This window comes from Lathamus discolor, chromosome 14 (genome assembly GCF_037157495.1).
Source record: "Lathamus discolor isolate bLatDis1 chromosome 14, bLatDis1.hap1, whole genome shotgun sequence".
In the NCBI taxonomy this organism is placed as follows: domain Eukaryota; kingdom Metazoa; phylum Chordata; class Aves; order Psittaciformes; family Psittacidae; genus Lathamus; species Lathamus discolor.
The window spans coordinates 12,755,950-12,771,554 of NC_088897.1; the positions used below are offsets into that span (position 1 = coordinate 12,755,950).

The window sequence follows — 15,605 nt, forward strand, 5'->3', positions numbered from 1 at the left end:
AAAGCGGGCCGGGCTCCTCAGCGGCCCGGCGGGGCGGGGCGGGATGCGGCCCCTGAGGTGCGGGGGCGGCGGGAGCTGGGCGCGTGCGCAGCGCGCCGCGGGGTGGGGGGGGTTGGTGGCCTCCGCGTTGGCGGCGGTGCGCGGGTGCGCGGCCCGGCTGCGGCTGCGCGCTGGGCTGGCGGCGCTGCCCGCGGGGGCCGGTGGGCGCCGCGCTCCGTGCGGTTCGTTGCCCTCAGCGGGGCCGGAGCCGCCCTCCGTGGCAGGCGGTGCGCCGCCCCAGGCAGAGCTCCCGGGACAGAAAAGCTGACTGGCACTTGCTCTGCGCCAGCGGCGCGGTTCAAACGTGAGCGGCCCAAAGCACTCGGTACCTTTAAGACACCAGGCGTAAGGCAGCGAAACGTTACCGGTTACAGGTGACGGTAGACGGAGGTTTGTGCGGGCTGCGGCTGCTCGCTCTGCGGTTGGTGCCGTTTCACCGCTTGGCTAGACTGAAGGCCAGAAAGTTAAAAGATGTGCCCTGTGCTTGTCCTGTGCTTGTTCCCTGTCCGGTTATGTTTGGTTCTGCCGTTTGTGGGGGGGTTTGTTTTGTTGGTTTGGTTTGGGTTTTTTTTTTTACTTAGGTTAACTGTAGTTTAGACCCAAGAGCTTGTTCGACCCCGGTATCTTAAGTACAGAAGCAAAGACAGGATTGTTGTTTTGAATGTGAAGAAGCAAACTTTCAACCGTTTGCTTGGAAGCCTGTTCTGTTGGGAATGGCAAGAAATCTACCCACAGCTTTCTTCATCTAGGTTTGGCTCAACACTGAAGAGAAGTGAAAAACTGTCTCCTCAATGCATGATGACTGTGGACGTGAGCAGAGCTCCTGGGCTCATTTACCTGATGTGTGTCTGAGGCACATCTTCCACTGGTTAGATGACAGAGACAGGTCCCGGGCTGCCTTGGTGTGTAAGAAATGGAGTTGGGCCATGTACTCAGGATCCCTCTGGAGAAGAAGAACCATCACATTCTATGGCCGACAGTCAAAGGCACGGACGCTGAAGCTTCAAAGTGCGCTGTGGTATGTCAAGAAATTTGGCAAGTATTTGGAGCACCTCGAGATCAAATTATCAAATCCTTCCAATACTGCCTTTACCCGGAAATTTCAAGTGACTATGAGAGGTCTTCTTTCACATCTGGGTAAGTGTAGCAGTCACCTAGTGGCCCTGAGCATCGAGTACCTGGAATTAGACGGCTTGATCTGGAAAAATACGATCAGGGCTCGGTTTATCAAGAATTTGGCTACCTTCCTGAAAAGAATGAGCAAACAGCTTGATTATCTCAGCTTAAAAGGAGCAAGAGTAACTTTGGAAGAAGGCTGTGGCCTCCTAAATTCTCTGAGCTGTGTGACAAGTAAAAGCTTTGTATCTGAAATCAATATTGAGGATTACTTCAGTCTCCACCTTCCTGTCTACAGCAGCACCTTGTTCCACCAAACTATGTCCAAGTTCCACAGCCTGGTCATCCTGACTTTAAGTTATAACTGCGTCTCTGATGAGCTGCTGGACATCCTGCAAGAGCACAGCGCTCATTCCCTGTGCACCTTGAATATCAAATGTCATATCCGTGACCTACATGGGCAAGTAGTCTCTGGAATGTCGTGGGCGAACTTGGCTATGAGAGCACCAAAACTGAACGTAAACTTCTTCTTTGAAAGAGTGATGAAGCATGATCACCTAGCCAGGATCCTGCTAGTGGAGATCCCAGTACAGAGCATCAGTCTACGGAGCTGCTATTTCAGTAACCCAGACTGGACAATGAGACCTACCCTCACCAACCTCTTTCCAGCCTATTGGTGTGTTCTGCAGGTAAGGGAAGCAATAACGACACCTTACTGCAGAATCACAAAGCTGAGCAAAGTAATCATACAGGCTTTCTGCGTGACAGCAGTCATCAATAGGAATTCCTGAGGGTAATTTTCAGAGGGCAGTTTTTGTAAGTGAATAATTCTGGTGCTCCAGCTATAGTCTAGTTCAGGTAGTCATCCTTGTCCAGTTACAACCCCCATTATGCTAGTCTTTGCTGTCAGGCTGATGTCAGATTGCCCTCATAAAAAGCTAAACCACGGGAAGTACAGGTGGTTGTAGTATCAGCTGTGAGCAAAAAGAACCTTTTAGGCAGGAAAATGTCATTTTTGTAAGAGCCTTAGGCTTATTTTGGTTAGACACCTTCATGTTTGGTGACTGATAAGTTTGTAATCCTTTCATATTTTTCTGAATCCCACCCTTTTGCAGGGAAATCTGCACATGAGGAAAATAGTCTGTGCGCCTTGTTTGCTTGCAGTGCTGTAGCCTCCATCAACCTACACTGATGGCTTTGCTCCATTTTGGCAGTGCACAAATGTCTTACAGCACACGTAAATTAACTGGTGTCCATGTGAAAGTACCAAGGATGTGTCACCAAAGGTGTACAACACCTGATGCATATAAATGAGCATCAGGTCTTTGTATGCTTGAGGGAAGCACATGGTCTTATACCCAACTGTTGCTGACAGCATTGTAGAGTTTCCAGTAAACAGAGATCTGTAAAGCTTTCTAGGAACTTTTTTTCAATCTGCTGTCTTAGCTGGGATAATTTCCAATATGTCAAATCAGGTCATGGCACGAGCTGTGGGTGCAGCGTTTTCTAATGGTAATAGAAGTTGTCTATGCCCTACGACTGTATGTAATGCACACGGGAACCCCCATCTTAACAGGAGAGTGGAGATTATTGTAGCATATATTGTTGTCATAATACAAAACTGATTCTCTGCTGTCAAGGTACAAAATCGATCTGATGACAGTCACGCGAGTTCATACAATTGGGAAACTTATTTATTGAACTCTCTGGCTGTGCTCACAAACTCTGCTCTGCAGTACTAACCATGTTCATTCTCTTTCAAGAAATTGACACTCAAACTGAACAATGGCCATGAGCTGCTGGATGATGAGCTGCTGCAGCTCATCTTAACATCCAAGAGGCTGTTATTCCTGAAAGTCTGGGCATTTCTAAGTGTCACCTTTATCGAGAGGCTGCTACAAAACCGTGCAGAAAGGAAATGCATTTTGACTACCATAAAGGTAAGACTTTGTGCTTCAGAACTCCCCTTCCTCTCTCCAATACCCAGAGAAAGGTGAGGTCCCCGTGCTTACAGAAAGGCCACTTACAGAAATGTTAACGTAACTACCTCTACCGTATTATGTTTTAGCATTATCGTCCGAGAACCACTCACAGCAATGGGGCTTTGCAGCATACTTTACCATGTACAGAATGCCATAGAAGCTTAACGAGCAAGCCCCAGAAATTTCACAAGGCCTTCCTAGACTGAGGCTCCCTCTGCCACTGCTAGTTCAAGCTCGGCATTCTCAAGCACCCCGGTCCAGTGTTTATGCCTATTCTTAAATCAAGGCAGGTGGGTTGAATCCCACTAAACTGCAAAAAGGTCTAAACACATCTCACATCAGCAATGCTGTGTTGAGCTAGGGCCAGACCACAACTGTAGCTGATGTGAACCATGCTGTCATGCTACTTTGTGTGCTAGATTCTGCATTCTGTAGATCCTCACAGACCGGTGCAGATCCCAGGGATGCATCAGTTGCAGGGGTAAAAGGAACCTTGCTTTTCCCAAAATGTCCTTGGCAGATCATGCTTTCAATCAGTTTGGAGTGAAAACAGAGTAAACCCTCAAGATTTCAGTCAAACCCAAGGAATCTGGCATCTCTAGATTCTTCATAAGTCACAAAGGCTTCTTGTCACGAGCTTTAAAGGGCTTAGCCTGCTCCATATATCTGAGACATGATTGTCATGCATGCAGGTCAGGATTTACACAGCCCAACCAGAGTGCAGTGAGGAGGATCAGCTGTTGCGCAATATTTACAGGAAGTTCAAATACCTGATTGACTCGGAGCTTAATTATTCTGTCATCACCCACCCACTGGTGTAAACCACAGGGACAGAGAAGAACCCAGTGACATCTGCAAGCAATGCATGAATCCTTTGGAGGGTGTTAGTAAGGAATTTAAATCTTGGCAGTAGGACCTCTGAAAGGAAGATATCATTACAGCAAGAGAGAGGCAAGGGACAATTTTACACTCCATCCATTAAAATGTTGGATTTGGGAACTGGCTTCCTATGTCTCCAGCATCATTTATTCTTGCCCCTGCTTTGTTTTTCCTTGCCAGAACCAAAGGAAGCAGTGAGCCCTTTTTCACCTCAAGTGAACATAAGGCCATCCTCGTTTTTTCAGTAGTTCTCACTGCAGAGCATCAAACACCTTACCAGTGAAGCCCATTTCATTGTTTCAGTTTTACAAATAGGGAAACTGAGAAATGGGTTGTGGAAGTGATTAGTTCAAACTCAGCCTCGGCTTATCTTGACTCAGGTGTAGTCAAATCCAGTGTATCACCAGTCCCTACAACTTGTTAAGTTTGATATACAGCCTGTGCCTCCTTACCAGCAGATATTAAGAACAAAACATACTCATGGCTACAAAACTCCATGGCTACTCACCCCTCCCACTCACCCAGCTTCCAACAAGTGACTTATGAGGAGACTCCTGTTCTAGCTTCCACAGTTTCTACACTTTTCAATGGCAAAAGATACCACTGGTTGCACACAGGACAAATAACATGGCAGAAGGGACATTTATTCTGATTCTGGGATTTTATTACCAAGTGGGAGATTTTATCAGGTTTTCTAGAGCATAGATAGATAGCTGTAAGTACTAGATGTGTTTTAATTATCTTGCACAACTAGAACCAGGACAGCATTGAGCCAAACCAGTAAATCTGGAGGTTTGTCAATAAAATTTCATCAGGAAATGACTCTCTGGAGAACACACAATCTCCCAGTGTGATGGCTTCAGAAGTTGTTAATGTTAACAGACTCCCTCATTTGCATGCAGAGCACTTCATCCATGTACAATGTATTCTCCTTCACCTGGATCTCCTCCTCCAAGGAAAGCTGTTGTCGGCTCAGAGCTTTCAGCTCTGTCTCAGCCTCTGCTAGTGCATCCTGTAACCTAACAGGGAAAACAAGACAGACATTACTTGAAAACACAGTGATAGTTTTTTTTTCATATGGGATAAGATTCTGAGGAATTGGAAAAAAAAAAGAGCTGGAAGAAGCTTCACAGAGAGACATGCAGCTTCCTTTAAAGTGTCCTGCCCTTCCCAGCCTTTCAGGGAGGGTAGCTGGGATCCAATTTACTTTGACCCATTAACATAGTAATCTATACCACAGATTTTCTCTTTTGCCCATTTCCACTTGCCTTTGAATATTTCTTGTAATTTCTTCAACTTCACTTATCAGCCTGTATTGCACTGTGTCATAACAGAATTCCACATTAGGGCGATGGGTTCTTGCTTCCAGGCGGGTTTGAGCCACTTTAACAGGTCCTTCTTTATCAGCAATTGCTTGCTTTAAGGCTTCAATGTTCTTCTCCTGTGAGGCAGTCTCATCCATCACCTTAACAAATCCAACAGAAGGAAGTGCTGCACACTGGCTCTTACAATGGTTAAAGTTGTCAACATCTTTAATAGTTAGTTATAGTAATAAAATTATAACACTCATTATGTTAAAATGTTATTTCATCAAAGGATATTTTACAAAGGTCAGACAGGATTATGATTCCTTCATTTGAGAGCAGGTGACACTTTTCTGAGTGAAACTGGAGATCTATGCTCAGCAATTATTTTTTAATATTAACACTCAGTTTTCATGTATCAAATATCAAGCGCATTGACCCTGATTTTCTAAGTTATTATGCTCTTATATTACAATCATGAAAATTCTGTAGGATCCCTGTGTAACTAAAAATCACAAGAGAAATCCTGACTTTACTGATGTCTGTAGCAACACTTACATCATGTGATTCCGGAAATTAGTCTCTCTAGTGGTGTGCACAGAGCTGAGAAAATGTAAGACAGCATTTTTTTGGAGTGCGTGAAGTGGCAGGGGCTACCAGTATTGCGAAGTAAAATTCTTAAAGCAAAGTAGCTCAAGCCAATGGATTGAGAAAACTGGCAGATAATCCAAGCCCATGATCTCTATCACTAACTGTCCCCCACCACTTACCATTGCAAGGAGTGTCTCTAGCTTGTGCTTGGCATCCTTGACTTCCTTCACCCTATTTCTAAACGCAGCATTCACCATCTCACATTGCTTGCGTATGTCATTTGCTGTCTGTGAGAGGATGCCATCAATAACCACCCTTAATGCCAAAGAATTGTTTAGCTGCTTGTCAGCCTTTTCAACATTGATATTTGAGAAATCTATCCAGTCTTCAGGGCTAACAAACCTGAAAGAGATTCAAAATAAAAGGGCATTGAACAGCACCATCAAACCCTCTGCGACTTCATAAATCTATAGTTACTCCACAAAACTGAGAACAAAGCAATTCTATTAACTGTATGTCCCAGCTAGTGCTAGTTGTGCTGGGAATTCTACAGATGCAAAATAAATGTTGCAAGCATTTCAGAATGAAGTAGACAAGGGTAGGATGGAAATGAATTTGCTAAAGTCACACTGCAACTTTGTACCTGTCCCTGATAAAGTAATATGTTGTTGGGGGAAACATAGATTCTAAACAGTATTTCTTAGAACAACTTTCATTAAGCAAGCTGTTGTTAATATTATTCAGATGTTACTATTAATCAAAGGTAACTGTTGACACAGAACATTCACTTACTCTCTCACACCATTCACTACCTATAAGACAGTCACTTTTATAATACCTGGTGGGAGCAACAGTTGGGAAGCCAACCCCCAACTGTATCCCAAGATTAGAGGGTCATACTTGTGCACCAGTGGCTCACAGGCAGGTGTCTGAAAGTTCTTCTGAGGATTCCTTGTTTTATTGGGTGGATATATAAAGCTGTAATTGTAATTTGCATACAACAGCCAAGACCATTCTGCCTGTAGCCTGAGTTATCCAACCTGTCATTGATGCACGCTAACACACTAGCAGCAAGAGCGGTCAGGCTCCTTGTGTTCCGAGTTTGTGATTCGGAGAAAACTCCAGGAACAAACTTGCCAACAAAGTTTTCAAGCTGACAAGCAGGTATTCTTTATTGCGGCGCCGGGAGACACGGGGGATAGCTCCTCCTAACGTGTGTCTCCCAGTTGCCACACATGCTGTCCTTTTATAGTCACTGGGCATACATGCATATTCATGAGGCTACGTATTGATTACATCATTTTCCAGAAAGCTCCCCGCATGCGTACAGAATTATGGTGGTGGTCTCTGAGGGTCGTTTACTTCTTCCAACAATCTTCATCACTTCTGGCAGCCTTTGAAGCATGCGCAGTAGATGTTTATACCAGTTTAATTGGTTCGTTAGCACCAGAGACTCCTATCCTCCTACTTATCAGTTAGTTTAGCTGTAGCCCATCCTGGACACCTGCCGTTCCCAGATACTCCTTATCCCTATGTCCTGTTTTTCTAGCCTGTTTTTCTTAAAACTATGTCAACTATAACAATTTATCTCGTGTGAGAATTCTCAGTATGCTCTCTAGCTGTACTCTATTTTTTCTCTATGTATCCTGCACTTTAGTAATTTTCCATTGCTGCTGTTACAAAGCCATCAAACTTAACATTACTTAAAACTGATTCTAAAGGTTTATATATTCCATTTTGTGATTTTCTGTCCCCCTTGTTTCATTTGTCAGTTCTTGTAGAGGCCGTAGTGTCCTTGTGAGAGTCTCTCACACACTGCCTTCTCAGTATGTTTCCTCTTCTCAGCCAATTTTTCTGTGGTAGCTATTTCTCTATCTAAACCATTCACACTAATTAGCCCACACAGAAAGGGTGCATTTGACAGGTTAGTGACTGAGTCAGAAACTGACTCTACATCCTGGGTATCCCAGTCCAGTGTTCTCCCCATTAGGACACCCTGGGAGAGGAGAGGAAGCTAGATTAGGAAATATATTCTGGGTTTAAGTAATGTGTGAATTTTTCCTTACCTGTGAGCCTCAAAAACTGTTAGTGAACTGCAGTTCACCGGGAACGTGATTATTGTGGCTTATTTCAGACATGTTACATAAATAGATACTAAAGCGATGGACAGAAGTATAAATAAACCCCAATCTATAACAGACAGATGATGGACAGATGTAGTCTGTTTTACACAAATAATCTTGCTATTTACGGAGACAGCTCATACTGGCTGTATAAGTTACCTTTTGTTAATTGAACTAAATAACCACTTACTTTCCTTCTATTCTCGCTGCATTATTAGTGTATCTGGTATCAGGAGTGGTGTTTGTCAAGCTAGTACAGTAATCATCTATCATCAAAGCTGTGAACTTGTCCTTCAGGTCCATTTCCAGGTTATATTTTGCTGAACGGTTTAGTCTAGAAGGAGAAACAACCAGACTCTAAGCCAAAGTGTAGGCACTTACAGGTTTCCATAACATGTATGCATATATGCATTAAGTAATACAAATGCTGTTACGGAATTCTTAATGTACAAAGTATTAGTTGCAAAGTCCCAAAATCAAGAGTGTGAGGCTGCCTCTACATACATGGATGATAAAGTTCCAATCGGAATGAAAAGCACAGGACTGGATCATGAGAAGACCAGGTGTTCTGTGCAAGTACTTTGAGTTTAACAAACAGAACTTCTCAACATTACTGACTGAATGGTATGAATTAGGACTGACCTCCTTGTAACTGTTTAGCAGTGAAGGTAACTTCGGACCTGTGCTCAGCCTGACCCTACAACTCCTCAGGAATATGACTGTCCTACTTTTCAGCTTATCAGTGTTCAGTTACACACTTTGCACCTGATTTGCTCATCAGTTTGTTCCAACGTACGTCCAAGCAAAGCAATAACCCCCTGGAGGATTTCAACTTCTTTCACCAGTTCCTGTTCCACTTCATCACGCACCAAGTCAATCCCAACTCTCCTCTGCCTAAACAAAAAGAGGAAAACCCATCAGCCCCATTGTTGAAATGCCTGCAGCTAACAGAAGATGATGAAGCCCAGCTCTCCAAACTGAAGACTTTTTCTTGCCACATAGAAGCTTTTTCTTTATGACCTGGGTTCCCCAGTGTTACAGTAAATCAGACTGTTACTCCACTGTCCTTAATTTACAGCCTTTTATATTATTTGTTAAAGGTTGATTTCCTAGATTATTATTTTTTTCTCTCCCTGAACACTTTTCTTCTGAATATCATCTCACCTGTTCAGGAGACATTTTTGGGCAATGACAAGTGGCTCTTTGCAGCTCTCCAGTGATTTCTCCAGGCGAGTCTTGAATGTTAACAGTACCTCTGTCTCATGCACAACTTCTTCAAGTTTGTTACTTAATTCTTGCTTCCAGAATTTTATTTCTTCCCGTCTCTGCTCTGCAGAATGAAAATTGTAAACAGGCTTTAATACAAGTCCAACTCTACATGCGAGATCACTGTGGGCCAGATCTTAGATGAGACTAAAAACAGACTTATTCCATAGTGGAGCACATGTAATGCTGTAGGCTGATGCGTGGACAGTTTTGCAACCCTGTGTCAGGAAGTTTGGTTGCAATAGCCTTCTGTGTGGTCTATCTATGTGTTACAAAATGAAGAGTCTGCCTCAAAATATTTCATAAAATATTTTTCACTTTTCCATGAAATCAAAGAGCATGACATGGACATATACTCCTGTTCACTAGCAACTGATTTTCTAAGTCTTCCTTAAACATACAGCTCAACATATCTTGACATTTGCAGAATACCTGGGATTACCTAGTTTCTTGTTGACATCACTTTGGGTTTTCTGAGTTGTCTTTTCTATTTCATCCAGCAGCCTCTGACTCTCAGCTATCATGCGCTCTGATCTTGATTTCAGAGACTCTGTACTGGCACACTGCATCCTGGCCGCAGTGTCCCATTCTGAGGGATGAAATTTGAGTGGAGCTTGCAAAAGTCTGGCCATCGTTTTGTAGAAAGTTTCTGGAAATAACACAGGTCAGTTCTTGGAATGTGGAACCTGAAAACAGGAATGGCATTACATTTGGTTACAGAAACAAGGGGAAAAGGCAGGTACATAAGGGTGAGAAAAATTCTTGCCTTTTTCACCTGCAGAATGACACAAGTATGAAAAACAAAGACTTAGTGCACAGGGCTACCCAAGACTTTGCTGAGGTGCAGGAGGAAAAGTTTGGAATGGGAGAATTAAGAAACAGAAGAATTTGGGAATGGAAGGTAGGAGGAGAAGGTTGAAAGTGGAACTAAGAGGAAAAGATGGGCTGTCTGCCATAGGAGGGAGAAGTGAAAGAAAAGGAGGCATAAGGAAGGATGGAATTACTAAATGGACAATCACAGAAAATTGATAAAAAGTGAACAAATATAGAAGATAATCTCCCACAGTTTGGAGAATTAAACGCCTTTTAAGAATATGGCTGGAGAGGTGAATGAACTTTAGGTTGTAAAAAAGAAATGTAATGATCATGGCGGGGGGAAGCTGGAGGAGGAAATACAGCAGGTAAATGAGGAAATGGAAAAGTCTAGGAAAGGATGAAGCAGAACAAAGCATACTGGGAATATGGGTTTAACGCAGAGTGAAAACAACGCCCCAGACCTATGCAAAGTCACGACAGTTTGATTAGCAATTTTCCTATTCTTGCACTATGCTCACCCAGTGCTCCTGAGACAATTTCTCACCCCAGCTCACAGCTGCTCCTCAGCAACACAGCTTTACACACACTTCAGCAGGTAACATCTTAGGATTCACCCTCAAAACAATCCCCTTTCTGCCTCATGAACTTCTTGGCTGCCATCACTCCCAGGGTCAAACTCTGGCTGGGTGCCACGTCTTCAACTCCCTTTCACGGGGAGGGGTTTCCTCCCGTCTTCCAGCCTCTATCTCCACAGCAGCAGCGTATGGTTTCTTTTTAAATGTGCGACTAAATATCCCAGGAGGTGGCCCAGTGCAGCAGAGAAGGCAACAAACCGGTTGTCATGGGAGCAGCAGTGCTGCCTCCAGCAACCTTCTGCCATTGCCTCCGGCGGGAGAGGTGCCAGCACGCAGCAGCCAGTGGTGCTTCCTTTCACCCATTCCTGGTTAAGATCTGTGTGGAAATAAAAATGTGTTCTTTGTACATTAGTTGAGATGGTTCCCACAGCTTCGGACAGCAATTTTTGACCGATTTAGTGCAGAAGTGCATTAAGATTGTGAAAGCAAATGTGTAAATACCTAGCTATCTAAAATGTTGGTCATAAAATATCCTTATCACTATGCGCCATCTTTGTGGCAACTATATCCTTTCCTGGACAAAAGAGATTGGGAGCCAGCCAGAAGAAATGAAGGAGACAAAAGAGCATTACATCAGATGGTACAGTTATGCCCCCTCTGAGTATCACTGATGCAGTTCAGATGAGAGCAGGGTTTCTCAGAGTTCGAGCAAGGTCCAAAGAGATTGCAGACTGAGAAGGAAGCAAGTAGCATTGCCCAGAGGAAGCTGACCTGGTCCAAGACAGAAAAGTGGGAAGTAACTGCAATTGCTGCCTGCAGATACAGTGAAGTGACAGCTAAAAAGCTCCTCATGATCTTCAATTTAACAGGAGCTAAATTCAGTGATCATTAAAACTGGTAACTACAGTGCCTCTCATTCCAGCTGCCCTGGAAACAGAAATCTGCACATACTCCAGAGGAGCAAAAAAAGGGGTTTTTTTAACTGAAGAAACACTGTCTTACAGAAAAATGCAAGCATTTCAGAGTTACCCAAAGAAAAATACAGGCTCCAGAACATAGGGTTGACATTCCTCTCGGATGAGAAGGACCCAGATATTCAAGAAGCAGCAGAGAATGGGGTGCAAGACAAGCAAGGAAAATGAAAAACATACACTGACTGATACAGGAGGATGGAAAGCATGCTTCTGATCCACAAGGTGAAGCAAGGCTATGACTAGGCTGAACACTGATCAGAATCAATTACATAGACCACTTCTGAGACAGACTTGTAAATCAGTTTATATGGTATATATATGGTATATATGTATTATATGGCATTTATATATAGAATCATAGAATCATAGAATAGTTAGGGTTGGAAAGGACCTCAAGATCATCTAGTTCCAACCCCCCTGCCATGGGCAGGGACACCTCACACTAAATCATCCCACACAAGGCCTCATCCAACCTGGCCTTGAACACTGCCAGGGATGGAGCACTCACAACCTCCCTGGGCAACCCATTCCAGTGCCTCACCACCCTAACAGGAAAGAATTTCCTCCTTAGATCCAATCTAAACTTCCCCTGTTTCAGTTTGAACCCATTACCCCTTGTCCTGTCACTACAGTCCCTGACGAAGAGTCCCTCCCCAGCATCCCTATAGCCCCCTTCAGGTACTGGAAGGCTGCTATGAGGTCCCCACGCAGCCTTCTCTTCTCCAGGCTGAACAGCCCCAACTTCCTCAGCCTGTCTTCATACGGGAGGTGCTGCAGTCCCCTGATCATCCTCGTGGCCTCCTCTGGACTTGTTCCAGCAGTTCCATGTCCTTTTTATGTTGAGGACACCAGAACTGCACACAATGCTCCAGGTGAGGTCTCACAAGAGCAGAGCAGAGGGGCAGGATCACCTCCTTCGACCTGCTGGTCACGCTCCTTTTGATGCAGCCCAGGATACGGTTGGCTTTCTGGGCTGCGAGCGCACACTGAAGCCGGCCCATGTTCATTTTCTCATCGACCAGCACCCCCAAGTCCTTCTCTGCAGGGCCGCTCTGAATCTCTTCTCTGCCCAACCTGTAGCTGTGCCTGGGATTGCTCCGACCCAGGTGTAGGACCCTGCACTTGTCGTGGTTGAACTTCATAAGGTTGGCACCAGCCCACCTCACAAGCGTGTCAAGGTCCCTCTGGATGGCATCCCTTCCCTCCAGCGTATCAACCGGACCACACAGCTTGGTGTCATCGGCAAACTTGCTGAGGGCGCACTCAATCCCACTGTCCATGTCAGCAACGAAGATGTTAAACAAGACCGGTCCCAACACCGATCTCGTGGTATTTATATCAGTATATATATATATATATTTTTATATATATGGTATTTATATCAGTTTTATCAGTATATATATATGGTATTTATATGTCTATCAGTTTTATCAGTATATATATTATACTACACATGTGTAGTATGCAGCTATTTGTACAAGAGAGCAATACTTCCATGGACTGTCTCTTGATTTGTACATTCTGCCTGCTGTTGGTCCAGGTAACACTTCCCCCTCTCTTTCTCCCCAGTGAGTATTTTTCAAACAAAAAATTAATATTCTAAAATAAGTTGCCGAAAGCAGTAATTTTTGTGACACCAACAGCTGGAGCAGCAACTGCAGCCAGTTCTGTGAGAACTGAAAGATTTCTAATGACTTACATAGATCTGAACTTGGAGCTACTTTGAACCAAGGTTTACTTTGGCCACCATGAGTCACAGAGGATGTATTGATGCAGAGGGTTAACCAATATACAAGGGGGTTAGAGGAATTCACTTGCTTAAACAAAAGTATTGTCTGTTGTAAACACCTATCATGCCCACTAAGCAGAACAAAGGCACAAACTACTGATAAGGGGAGAAGCAGAGGTCTGGTTCTACTGATAAGCAACTATTGACAAGGAAAAGCCGATGCCTGAGTCTATTGATAAGGGGGAGAAGCAGATGGTTTACGGCTGGGATACCGACCAAACCCTAAAGCCATGCGTGAAGATTAAAAGGTGAAAAGTTAAAGAAGAGCAAGACTCATTTACTTCATCTTGAAGACCCCTGCCCACAGGAGGAAGACTCATTTACTTCATCTTGAGACCCCTGCCCATGACCAGAGGGGGGCACTGCGCAGGACCTTCTAGCTCATTTGAATAGGAAGCAGGGACAGATACTAAATATGTATAGGCATATCAGTAATCTAATGCATATGTATACCTTAAGAGAATAAATGTGAAGGGAAAAACGACCCTGGGCGTGCATACTTTGGAGGAGCGATCCCCATGCACCCCAGTGCTGAATAAAAAGCATACCAACTACAACTTGAGCGAGTTGTGGAGTCAATCCGCGTATCAGTATCAGGCTGCATTAGTTTGTCTTCCACAAAGTTTTAGTACCTGTACTCTCAGTAACATTCCAAGGCTTTAAAAGCAGCATGAGCGAGTCAAAGACAGGTGACAGAATGACTCATAATAGACTGAAAATGACGAGCAGTGGTTGGCGGTGGTTGAAAACAATGACCATTTTGTTTCTGAGAACGTGCTCAGTCACTCCGAACGCTGAGTAATCCCCAGCGTCGTTCCTGTGAGCCCCACAGACCTGCATGCAGCTTTGTTCTGAAAACCCAGTATCTGGTGCTGTCCCGACCACCCTGTGAGCGATACCATCATAAAGTAATTCATTTGTAGTGACCAACCCTAAAGCCAGTCCTCATTGTTAGCTTACCATAAAAAAAAAAAAAAAAAGAAAAAAGAAAAAAGCAAAAATTCCTTTTAAAGTGTTAATACCAAATTTACAACTGGATTTTACAGCCGATCCTTCAGTATGAATTACACAATACACGAAAGTTTTATTCTTACCTCAAACGGTTTCCAGGGGCTAACCCATTGCAGACTTCCTGGGGCTGGCAGCAGCGCTGCTCGCCGCGTAACAGCCAAAACCAGCCCAGCGCCGGGACAACCCGGAGGAAACGACACCGGAACCCCCCGGCTGCAGCCACCGGCCCCGCCCCAGCCGCCCGCAGCCAACCAGCGGCCGCCGCCGCCTCCCGGTGCTCTCCTCGTTACCGGTCGCGGCGCGATGCCTCCTCCCGCTGCGGCGCAGGCGGCGCCGCTCGGGCTCGGGGAGCGCTGCCTGCGCGCTGCTGCCACCACCCGGGGAGAGCAGGGCCCGGGAGAGGCAGCGCCTCGCTGTGAGGGCGGCCGCGGCTGCGCGCGTCCCCGGTGGGGAGGAGGCTGGAGCCCTCAGTCTGGAAGAACACGTCATGTTTTCCGCGGAGGGGTCTCGTTAACCGGCATTAATGAGACTGGGATCTCAGCGAGGCACATTGGTCCTTAGGAGATGCATGAAAATCATCACAGCCAGTCTCATTCTTCAGGGGATTAAACGGTCATCCGAACTGCTGTGACAGTGCGTTGAAGTGGGAGAGTTCGCTAGCTTGAGCTGATACTGCAGCAGCAACTGCTCGCTTTCAATGCTTCTGAAGTTGTAAAGCAGACTGTGCAACAGGTCTGAATTCCAGTGTTCACTGGGGCCTGGAATAATCCTTCATGAAGAAAGACTGAGAGAGCCAGGCTCGTTGAGCCTGGAAGAGAAAAGGCTCCGGGGAGACCTTAGGGCAGCTCCCAGTACTTAAACAAAGGGGTGTGTAAGACAAACTTCATAGTAGGACCTGTTGCGATAGGACAACAGGTAATAGTTTTAAGAGGGTAGATTTAGACTAGATAAAAGGAAGAAATTTTTTACAACAAGGGTGGTGAAACATTGGCACAGGTTCCCCAGAGAGGCGGTAAATGCCACATCCCTGGAGACGCTCCAGGCCAGGCTGCGTGTACTTCTGAGTAACCTGATCTAGTTCAAGATGTCCCTGCTCATTGCAGGGGGCTGGACTAGATGGCCTTTCCTCTAGTTGGAAGG

General features: G+C 45.0%; 2 protein-coding genes across 17 annotated transcripts; one reads left to right on the forward strand and one right to left on the reverse strand.

The window, feature by feature from the left end:
* Nucleotides 1-18: 18 nt before the first annotated feature.
* On the forward strand, nucleotides 19-14,011 carry FBXO39 (F-box protein 39). 10 transcript variants are annotated; one of them, XM_065694256.1, is made up of 4 exons: nucleotides 19-57; nucleotides 789-1,844; nucleotides 2,919-3,095; nucleotides 12,746-14,011. In XM_065694256.1, exons 2-4 carry the CDS (start codon nucleotides 831-833, stop codon nucleotides 13,124-13,126), a joined length of 1,572 nt encoding a protein of 523 aa, XP_065550328.1. In that variant the 5' UTR covers nucleotides 19-57; nucleotides 789-830; the 3' UTR covers nucleotides 13,127-14,011. The 10 variants fall into 10 exon arrangements, with proteins under 10 accessions (XP_065550328.1, XP_065550326.1, XP_065550327.1 ...); XM_065694254.1 differs by lacking the exon at nucleotides 19-57 and adding an exon at nucleotides 166-364; XM_065694255.1 differs by lacking the exon at nucleotides 19-57 and adding an exon at nucleotides 166-343.
* On the reverse strand, nucleotides 4,640-14,788 carry TEKT1 (tektin 1). Of its 7 annotated transcripts, none has more exons than XM_065694268.1 (9): nucleotides 14,549-14,788; nucleotides 10,635-11,067; nucleotides 9,743-9,949; nucleotides 9,199-9,364; nucleotides 8,800-8,928; nucleotides 8,225-8,368; nucleotides 6,091-6,313; nucleotides 5,285-5,481; nucleotides 4,640-5,035 (listed from the first exon to the last, which is right to left on the reverse strand). In XM_065694268.1, the coding sequence occupies exons 3-9, from the start codon at nucleotides 9,930-9,932 to the stop codon at nucleotides 4,876-4,878; spliced, it is 1,209 nt and encodes a 402-aa protein (XP_065550340.1). In that variant the 5' UTR covers nucleotides 9,933-9,949; nucleotides 10,635-11,067; nucleotides 14,549-14,788; the 3' UTR covers nucleotides 4,640-4,875. The 7 variants fall into 7 exon arrangements, with proteins under 7 accessions (XP_065550340.1, XP_065550339.1, XP_065550338.1 ...); XM_065694267.1 differs by having other exon boundaries at nucleotides 9,743-9,986; nucleotides 10,950-11,067; nucleotides 14,549-14,787; XM_065694266.1 differs by having other exon boundaries at nucleotides 9,743-9,986; nucleotides 10,661-11,067; nucleotides 14,549-14,787.
* Nucleotides 14,789-15,605: the final 817 nt, after the last annotated feature.